The 11,068-nt window shown below is 38.3% G+C and overlaps 1 protein-coding gene across 1 annotated transcript in view; it reads left to right on the top strand.

The window, feature by feature from the left end:
- Nucleotides 1-10,499, top strand: part of LOC126473786 (uracil-DNA glycosylase-like) — a 52,777-nt gene extending 42,278 nt beyond the window's left edge. Inside the window, exon 6 of the mRNA XM_050101060.1 lies at nucleotides 9,885-10,499. Within this exon, the coding sequence (XP_049957017.1) occupies nucleotides 9,885-10,040 (156 nt within the window). The 3' untranslated portion in view covers nucleotides 10,041-10,499. The remainder of the gene's footprint in view (nucleotides 1-9,884) is intronic.
- Nucleotides 10,500-11,068: the final 569 nt, after the last annotated feature.

Here is an 11,068-nt window from a genome sequence, read left to right on the forward strand (position 1 = left end):
TTCCATTTTGTGATTGTTTCAAGGCAATATTCCACAGTTGCTGATTTTGTGGGCTACTGGAAGTCAGCGTGCTGTTTTTGTTCTGTGCACTTTTCTTTAATTGTGTGAGTGGTTTATCCAACAGAATCATTCCCACACTCACATGGTACATAATACACTCCTTATTTCCAGAGTCCCAGGTCATCTTTTACTGTCTCGGAATCTGGGCTTCTGTAGACATTCCCCAAACTGAGCCGAGTTCTGATGTAGTGTTCACATTTACCAACAGACTCATAACTAACAAAAAGCATTTTGCCATATCTCCTCCACCATGTCCACTGGTAGAGTGGAGGCAACTTCTTCTACTCCGCTGATGGCTTCCGCAACAGGTAGTGCTGCTTGGGGCACAGTCTATGCCATTCTGAAGGACAGACAATGCAGTGTCATCAATGGTTTTCCTCTAAGATTCGTCATGGTTCATGTAGTCTCTTGTTTTGGCTGTTTTGTGGTAGTCAGTTGAATTTTGAAGACTGTTTCATAGATGCATTTCATTGTGCCCACCCTATTTCTGAACGGGATGAACATTCAACCCGCTCGCAGGTAATGGGGATGAGCAAAGTACTTTTACAGAATAGAGAGAGCAAAGAAACTTCACAAGTGCTGCCACACCACTTACCGTATTTACTCGAATCTAAGCCGCACTTTTTTCCGGTTGTTGTAATCCTAAAAAACTGTCTGCGGCTTAGAATCGAGTGCAAAGTAAGCGGAAGTTCTGAAAAATGTTGGTAGGTGTCGCCACAACTAACTTCTGCCGTCGGATATATGTAGCGCTGCACAGGCATGCTTTGCGGGCACAAAGATAAATACTGGCACCAAAACCTCTGCGTCAGTAAATAAATTTAATGTCAATAAATAAATTTTTTTTAAAAAAAGGTGGAAGACGAGCTTTCTTCTCCGCTCCGAGTTTCGACCACTGCTTTTTGATACATTATCCAACGAAGTAAATACAAATTCCGTATTGTTCGTCTTCGAATGTAGCAGCATTTCAATGTACTACGAAAATCCAACTGGCAAAACTGTTTGGGATGTTTGTCAATATGGCCAACTCTACGTTCTGAATTTTTTCCTACCTGTGAGAAGAGATGGTTGCTAATAGGAACTTTTACGAATTGTGAATCACGTGCAGTATTCTCTTCACCATAAGAATAATACGAATATAAACATTTTGCCATGTATTCTTTCGAGTTTGCTGCTATCTCATTTAAATCCTGTCTCCTTAATAAACTACAAAACTAGAGTGAGACAGCAGCAAACGCGGAAGAATATACATATAATGTCATGTTTATGTTCGTATTATTCTTATGCCTAATAGTGATACAGTCAGAAATGAAGCACGGCAATTGAGTAGATTTTTAAATCTAAGATGACTAATTTCTGTGCAGAATGTAATGTACTAAAGAGGCTCCTGCAAAGATTTTCAAAGGGAGAAAAATTTTCGCTGAACTCTTGTTCAGAACGTCTTCTATCATATGCAGTCTATTATTTGGTTCTTGTTGATCATTATCAAAGAAAGCAGCAGTGTAAGTAACAAGAAGTAGCAGTCTCTTGCCACTGTTTCGCTAATGAGACGATTCCTCTTTTTTTTTTTTTTTTTTTTTTTTTTTTTTAAAAAAAGCGGCGGTAGCGTGCACAAAAGCAAGCCATGCCACGAGCGGGGACAGGCCGGAAGCACTTATTATCAGAATGCGACAAACAATGCATGACGCAGTACAGTAATGCATTTTCAGTGTAGTGTCGTAAACGCCTATAACAGTGAGAACGACACTTATCAGATCAAAGCAAAATAAGCAATCAATTCAAACCAGGCGAAGCACGTGAAAAAGGAAATGTACCCGTATAAATACAGACGGAGTGCCTGATGCATGCATAGCAATGGCTACCTGGTAAGGCTTAACTGCTAAGCTTTAGACTCGAACCTACTGTAGCTGTATCGTCATTCTTTCGACCTAAATTGTGTCTCGTATTACAATGGACCAACTTTGTTTTGATTTGGAGGTGCGGCTTGAAACTTTTCTCTCACCTTGAATTTCGAGTCTCAAATTTCAGGTGCGGCTTAGATTCGGGAATTTTTTTTTTTTTTTTTCCTTGATTTTGAGTCTCGTTTTTCAGGTGCGGCTTAGATTCGAGTAAATACGGTAAGCTCTACGAGCTTCCAAAGGTAAACAAAGAGGGCACACCCTGAGACCAGTAGGAATGCAAAACAGTTGACATTACTTTAGAGTCTGGTTGTTGGCAGATGTGAACACCACTTAAAGAACTCTCCTCAGTTCATGGAACCTCTATGGAAATTCGGATGAGCCAGTTCAGATCTCGTGGTCAGCTTTGGCATCGCTTTTCACTACAGTTCACCTCGATGAGTTGCTGGAACTTATTGAAAAGAAATTTGGGCCCTCATTCACTAAACTTTTAAATTTTGTGCTCACTTCCACATATTTTCTTTCTGGTTGAAATTAATATGAGCAGACTAAAGATGTGCCTATAGGTAGACCTCTGTCATCTGTAGTGGCTGGTATGTACATGGAAGACGTTAAACACAAGGCACTAGACTCTGCACCATTAAAAGCAACGGTCTTTTACAGATATGTTGACGATTCATTCATCATTTGGCCTCATGGCAAAAATGAAGTTCAGGTTCCCTTGCAACACCTGAACTCTGTCCACAACCAAGTTCAGTTCACCATGAAGGCGTAGCAAAATTTTCAGCTAGCATTCTTGGATGTTCTCTTTCGGAAAAAACTGGACGAACACTAGGACACAGTGTCTATTGGAAGAAAACTCTCACAGACCAATATTTTCACACCTCTAGCTGTCATTCTGTCACATCGCGTGGTCCATACACGGAGCAGTGGAAGGGGGTGACAAATGGTATATATATCGCACCCACTGGTCCAGGATGTTAGCTAGCAGGAGTAACTTGATGATGGCATGTTACGCCACCAAAAATTTGTACTACAACTATCAGTCAATCTGGCTGCATGCCTGAGAGACTTTTAAGCAACTTAGCAATCACACGAATTGCAGTCACATGTACTACATTATTACTGACCACTTTCACGTGGCAGTGTTTGTGGGTCAGAAGTGTTTACTTGGTGCCATGTTTTTGCCACAGAATGGATGAATGCGAGCTGTTGGAAATGAGTGTGGCTCTTCTGCTTTTGCATCACCCCAGGAATCAAGTTACAAAGGACAAGCTTTGTGATTAGATAAGATTTACTTTCTTTCCAATTGACCCGTAGTGAAGAGATCCTCCAGGATGTAGAACAATCAATAATACATGACTAATATTTACAACTGAAATAAATAAGCTAATGTACCTTCCACAGGTCCCAAGTGGAATCGTCGTCATTTTTTTAATGAACACTACATTGAAAGAATCATTTTACTAACACTCATTTACTAACATTGCATTAATGCACTGAATTTAAGATTAATTTTTTTTTTATTTATAAGGTAATAAACATATAATAGAACTAATACAATACTTATTTACAAAGAAGACGTTACTGCACTGAAATGGTGCAAGTTCTACTGAGAAATTCATCGATGGAGTAGTAGGAGTTGGCCACAAGTAAATCTTTTAGGTTTCTCTTAAACTGAATTTTATTGGCAGGTCATCGAAAATGTGTTTTCCTGAATAATGCACATCTTTTTGTACAAGAGTAACTGACTTTAAATCCTTGTGAGAGTTATTCTTATTTCTAGTATTGATTCCATGAATTGAGCTGTTGGTTTGAAAAAGTGATATATTTTTAATGACAAATTTCATTAAGGAATAAATATATTGGGAATCTGTATGTTTTGGGATAGGGTCCACCTTTAGCAAAACACAATTTTGTTTTTTAACCCAAACATGTTTCACTGCAGTTGGAGCATCTCCAGTGAGCTGTTATTTTATGGCTTTTTAACTTAAACATGGTGTGGTTTTTCTGATGTGTTGTGTTTCTACAGTGACTGTTTTGTTCCACAGTTTGTCATCTGCAACCACTTACAGGTTTTCTTTTTCCTCATCTTCATCACTGTCAAACACTGTATTTTGAGTTGCCACTGTCACTGTTTACCAGCTGTAAAACCAAGCATGGTGGGCAGTGGAAAACTGATTGGGAATCAGTAGTTAGTATTCCCAGTTTCCTAAACAGGCCTCTGCAGGATGTTCTTGAATTCACACCACATATAACTCTTATTGCACATTTTTGTGACCAGAAAACTTTAGCTTGGCTTGATGAATTACCCCAAAAAATAATCCCACATGGCATTATGGAGTGAAAGTAAGCATAGTATGCCAGCTTTTTAATTTTTATATCCCCTATGTCTGACAGAATTCACATAGCAAATAGAGATTTGATTAGACGCTTCAGCATTTCTGTCGTGTGCTCCTTCCAGTTGAATTTATTATCAAGCTGTAATCCCAAGAATCTAACACTGTCCACTTCTTCTATCTGCTTGTCATCGTATGTTAGGCATATACTCGTGGGACACCCCTTACAAGTTCTGAACTGCATGTAGTGTGTTTTTTCAAAGTTTAGTGACAAGGAAATGGCTAGGAACCAGTGATTAATGTCTACAAATATTTTATTAGCCATTCTTTCTAAGACCACACTTGATTTTTCTACTTATTACAATGTTTGTATCATGGGCAAACAAAACAAACTTGGCGTCTGGTAATGTTACTGATGAAAGGTCATTGATATACACGAGAAAAAATAAGGGCCCTGGGGTGGAACCTTGTGGTACCCCACATGTAATTAGTTCCCAGTTGAATGATGCCTGATAGATTAATACATGTGTCTTTCCTAATAACACCCTTTGTTTCCTGCCAGAGATGTAAGATTTGAACCATTTTGCAGCATTTCTTGTTGCACCATAATATTCTAATTTACTTAAAAGGATATTGTGACTTATATTGTGATTTACACAATCAAATGCCTTTTGACAGATCAATTTTTTGTCTAATGAATTATGTTCATTTTCACTGTAAGTGTAGATAGCCTTCTCAATATCAGAAACCTTTAGAAATCTGAACTGAGACTTTGATAGTATGTTATTTGTGATAAGATGGTTATAAAGCTGATTGTAGATTACCTTTTCTAAAAAATATTGAGTATGCTGGCAAAAGTGAAATTGGATGGAAATTTGATGTTATTTCTTTTATCTCCCTTCTTAAACAGTGGCTTAAATTCAGCATATTTCAACCATTCAGGACATAATCCACTGATAAACGAATGGTTACACAGATAGCTTAATATGTTACTTAACTCAGAATCACATTCTTTAATTAACTTTGTTGATATTTCATGATACCCACTGGATGTTTTTGATTTTAAAGATTTTGTGATGGACATTAATTCTGCTGGGGTAGTGAGGGTCAAATTCATATTACGGAAATTACTTGAAATGTCTGGTCTGAGGTATTCCAAAGCAGCATCTACCGAACCTGACAACCCCATATTTTCAGTAATAGTTATAAAATGTTTGTTAAAAAGTTCTGCAACACTATACACATCTGTCACCAATGTATCATTTACTCTTTATGCTATTTGCCCCTCTTCATGTCTGGTTCTACTGGCCTCCTCCTTCACTATATCCCATATTGTCTTTAATTTGTTACCTGATATGACTATCTTTTCCTTGTAATATATTTGCTTTGATGTCCGTATCACAGTCTTTAATATTTTGCAGTATTTCTTGTAATGTGCTATAGCATCAACATCGGAACTGTTTCGGATTGACAGATATAGTTTTCTTTTTGTTTTACAAGATACCTCTATTCCTTGAGTAATCCATGGCTTCTTTGTAGACTTTTCCCTAACCTTGGTTGGTTTTGGGGAAAACTGTGTTCAAATAAGGTAAGCACTTTATTAGTAAAAATGTTATATTTTTCATTCACGCCATGAGCACTGTAAACATCACTCCAGTGGATGTTTCCTTTTTTGTTTAAGTACAGTAAATAAAATGCTTCAGAAAAACTGATCCTAAAGTTGAAAGACAAGTTTTGAATATCTGGTACAAGCAATTAGTCTGAGAATTGCTAAAACCAATAGCGACAGGAGAGATAGTATACCAGTAACAACCTGACTCGTGATCACCCTTCGAGTTTTAGCTTCTAGTGATTCATACACAAGTTTAATGTAGCTGCTTTTTAAAGTTCAGTATTCATAAATATGCCCCATTGTACAAGGAGTATGCAATGCTTTAGTAGAAGGACTGAGTGAGTTCATTAAATGAAGTTTGAAATAAGAATAAAATTTTTGTTTTATTTTTATTCACCAGGACACACCACTGTTTATACTGTTAATTCCTGCCTCGGGTATGTCTTGGGATAGTGCAAAGCTCATGGCATCAAATGCAAACCATGTGGATGCTTTTCCCTTTTCCTATTCAACTTTTGTGCCTTGTGTTTGGCACAGGTTCAAATACTTGGAAATTTTTTGTATGCTGCATCAAGCATGATCCTGAGCTCATCAGCAATAGCTTCCCAAATGTTTTGTCAGGTTGTGATCTTTGTGTCAATTAAATTCAACCTCCCACAGCTCCAGTGCAGATGAATTTCATTTGTAAAATTCCACTTCCTCATAACTGTACACAGCAAACTCACAATAACCAGCATATGACTATATATACTGAAGTGCCAAAGAACTGGCGCAGTGCCAAAGAACTGGCGCAGTTGTTAGATCTGTTACTGCTGCTACAATGGCAGGTTATTAAGATTTATGTGAATTTGAATGTGATGTTATAGTCTGCGCATGGGCAATGGGACATAGCATCTCCGAGATAGCGTTGAAGTGGGAATTTTCCCGTACGACCATTTCATGAGTGTTCTGTGGATATCGGGAATCTGGTAAAACATCAAATCCGCAACATTGCTGCGGCAGGAAAAAGATACTGCAAGAACTGGACCAACAAAGACTGAAGAGAATCGTTCAGCGTGACAGAAGTGAAACCCTTCAGCAAATTGCTGCAAATTTCAGTGCTGGGTCATCAACAAGTGTCAGCGTCCAAACCATTCAATGAAACATCATTGATATGGGCTTTCAGAGCCAAAGGCCCACTCGTGTACCCTTGGTGACTGCGCAACACAAGCTTTATGCCTCGCCTGGGCCCATCAACACTGACATTGGACTGTTTATGACTGGAAACGTGTTGCCTTGTGTCAATTTGTATAAAGCGGATGTACATGTATGTGTACGGAGACAACCTCATGAATCCATGGACCCAGCATGTCAGTAGGGGACTGTTCAAGCTGGTGGAGGCTCTGTAATGGTGTGGGGCATGTGCAGTTGGAATGATATGGGATCCTTGGAATGACATGGGATCCCTGGTATGTCAACATATGACACTGACAGGTGACACAAACCTAAGCATCCTCTCTGTGATCACCTGCATCCATTCATGTCCATTGTGCCTTCTGATGGACTTCAGCAATTGCAGCAGGACAACGAGACACCCTACATGTCCAGAATTGTTACAGAGTGGCTCCATGAACACTCTTCTGAGTTTATACACTTCCAGTGACCACAAACTCCCCAGGCATGAACAATATTGAGCATATCTGGGATGCAAGATGTATGAGACAGGCGAAATACCCTCAGACTTGAAGAAGGATATAATAATTCCAATCGCAAAGAAAGCAGGTATTGACAGATGTGAAAATTACCGAACTATCAGTTTAATAAACCACAGCTGCAAAATACTAACACGAATTCTTTACAGACGAATGGGAAAACTGGTAGAAGCCGACCTTGGGGTAGATCAGTTTGGATTCCTTAGAAATGTTGGAATACTGACCCTACGACTTATCTTAGAAAATAGATTAAGGAAAGGCAGACTTAGAGAAAGCTTTTGACAATGTTGACTGGAATACTCTTTCAAATTCTGAAGGTGGCAGGGGTAAAATACAGGGAGCAAAAGGCTATTTACAATTTGTACAGAAACCAGATGGCAGTTATAAGAATCGAGGGGCATGAAAGGGAAGCAGTGGTTGGGAAGGAGTGAGACAGGGTTGTAGCCTCTCCCCGATGTTATTCAATCTGTATATTGAGCAAACAGTAAAGGAAACAAAAGCAAAATTTGGTGTAGGTATTAAAATCCATGGAGAAGAAATAAAAAGTTTGAGGTTCGCCAATGACATTGTAATTCTGTCAGAGACAGCAAAGGACTTGGAAGAGCAGTTGAACCAAATGGACAGTGTCTTGAAAGGAGGATATAAGATGAACATCAACAAAAGCAAAACTAGGATAATGGAATGTAGTCAAATTAAGTCGGGTGATGCTGAGGGAATTAGATTAGGAAATGAGACACGTAAAGTAGTAAAGGAGTTTTGCTATTTGGGGAGCAAAATAACTGATAATGCTTGAAGTAGAGAGGATATAAAATGTAGACTGGCAATGGCAAGGAAAGCGTTTCTGAAGAAGAGAAATTTGTTAACATCGAGTATAGATTTAAGTGTCAGGAAGTCATTTCTGAAAGTATTTGTATGGAATGTAGCCATGTATGGAAGTGAAACATGGGTGATAAATAGTTTGGACAAGAAGAGAATAGAAGCTTTCGAAATGTGGTGCTGCAGAAGAATGCTGAAGATTAGATGGGTAGATCACATAACTAATGAGGAGGTATTGAATAGAATTGGAGAGAAGAGAAATTTCTGGCACAACTTGACTAGAAGAAGAGATCAGTTGGTATGACATGTTCTGAGGCATCAAGGGATCACTAATTTAGTATTGGAGGGCAGGGTGCACGGTAAAAATCTTAGAGGGAGACCAACAGATGATTACACTAAGCAGATTCAGAAAGATGTAGGTTTCAGTAGGTACTGGGAAATGAAGAAAGAGAGGAAAGGTAAGCAACATTGTTTTTAATCCGATGTGTTACTGCTGTGCAGAAAGAGAGGAAAGCAGATTGGTCAGAGAACACGCTGAACAGGACAGGGCATTAGCTAGGGAAATGGAATGCTAGGTACTCCGGTGGTGTTCTTTGTTAGATTTAGGTGATGAGAATAGAGTGAGGCAGTTAAATGAAAGCTGGGCAGATTGCATTAGGAGACATACATGGATGTATGTTGCTGAAATCTATAATGGTTAGAAAATTCTGAATGATGCAAATGGTGATAATGAATGGTGGTCACCTTCAAGAGGGAATAATTTGTGTGCACACTTGTCTATATTCTGACCTTCCAGTACCAAGCAGAACATAAGTCACCAACTGTTTGTCTTTTGCCATTTGAATTTATTAATTTTTGTGAAACTTATTATGCCTAAGGAAACAGTTTTAGGTTGAGAAACAGTTGCACAATAATGTGCCACAACAAATAGTTCTTTAGTAATGCGAGCCGCTTTTGTTTCTGTTGTGTTCATGTGGTATTTTGCATTTTGTCAAAGCTTTTGATAAAATTCTGCTTGTGAAGCTGTCGCGTTATTGGTATTGAGTGCAACCTTCTTGCATGGACATAGTCTTATAGAAAGCACCTGTTTATGCTGCCTTGCATTTCAGTGATAAAACCAATCCGAGTGAGTGAACATAAAATACATGGTGTAAATGACTTATCAACTAGTTTTTGGTGCTGTTCAAAAACTGTATGTCTGATGATGACACAAGCATACTAAACAAGTCCTGAAACTCAACCGAGTAGTCCGGATGGTGGCTGAACAATTCTACAACTGTCATAGCAAATGTTTTAAGCTTTAAATTAAAATTCTCATTCTTGATAATAAATTCTGCCTACTGTCTTTTATATAATTTCTCTTTTGCCAATGTATATTTCAAAGCCTGTGTGTGTGAATGGGGGGAGGGGGCCATTAAGGTGACACACATTTGCAGAAGTCCCACCATAGTAAATTTTTTTTCATTTCCAGAAAAAACATCATCTTTTAAAGGCACCTCATCCTTCCCCACTCTCTGCTCATCGTGGGTTCTTTGGCTGCAAGCATTTCTCTCAGTGCAATGAGCTGCTAAGAAAGGCTGGACGTGGAGAGATTGACTGGTGTCACCTCCCTGAAGATCTCAATTAAATTGTGTTTCAGTACTTCCTTTATTTTTATGTGCCAATTTGATATTATAAGTTTCTGTACTTGTGTTCATAATTTCCACAGTACTGTGATCTGCCCTTACCTATAGATTTTGCAGTGACAAAGAGTCATGTGTTTTTATTTTTCTTTTATTTTCTTTTTTTCTTTTTTTTTTATGTACATTAGTGTAGCAAGTTGAAAAAGTTCTTTACTGGAGCTGTATGAAGTGTATAGCATTTTAAGGCTTTTAGTTCAACCATACCTACCTGCAGCAGTACAAATTTTGAGTACAAATATTTTTCCCTTCACCATGAAAAATGGTGAAGTATTATTTTTGTACTTGCAAGACCTGTACTGAAAGTCTGATAGCTAATTAGTGAAACAAGAATCTCTCAGCATTGTATTAGCTGATAGGATGCAGTGTATGAATGTTCCTTTGTGTAAATAAACGCTTACTTTCTATGTGTTGTCATGAATATTTTTGACTTCCCTGTGTCAGTATCAAGATCTACATTACATTAGCTTTATTCTCTACTTATAAGTACTTCTGCGTCATATATATCTCACCTGAAGGGCATTGTGTCTGTCTCAAATGTGTGGGTAATGTAGGCCCTACTAAAACATGTACTTCATGAAGACCATCACAGCCTGAATTTTGACTAGTGCAAGTTAGTTGGTGTGGCCATTTTCAGCAGTAAGTGCATAATTATTTGTTTTATAAATTCGTAAGCATTGTGTCTGTTATGATATAATAACCTGGCTGAAAAAAATTAGTACCCATTTAAAAAAAGGATAAAGGTCACTGTGGAGTGCTGTAGTTGGTGTAGAACTGGTAGGTGTGGTTCATGCTGAGACGATGTGATGTGCGATATGACACATTGCAGACATGGTCATGCACAAGATGCTTATCTGTGTGACACATTTTCCCAGTGGAATGCTACCATATACGATTATTACAGGGAAGTCTCTAAACTTAAATAAGTTACATGAATTGTATTGAATGAGTCTAGCCTGCTAACAGTTTTTGGAGA

Source organism: Schistocerca serialis, chromosome 4 (genome assembly GCF_023864345.2).
Source record: "Schistocerca serialis cubense isolate TAMUIC-IGC-003099 chromosome 4, iqSchSeri2.2, whole genome shotgun sequence".
Lineage (NCBI taxonomy): Eukaryota > Metazoa > Arthropoda > Insecta > Orthoptera > Acrididae > Schistocerca > Schistocerca serialis.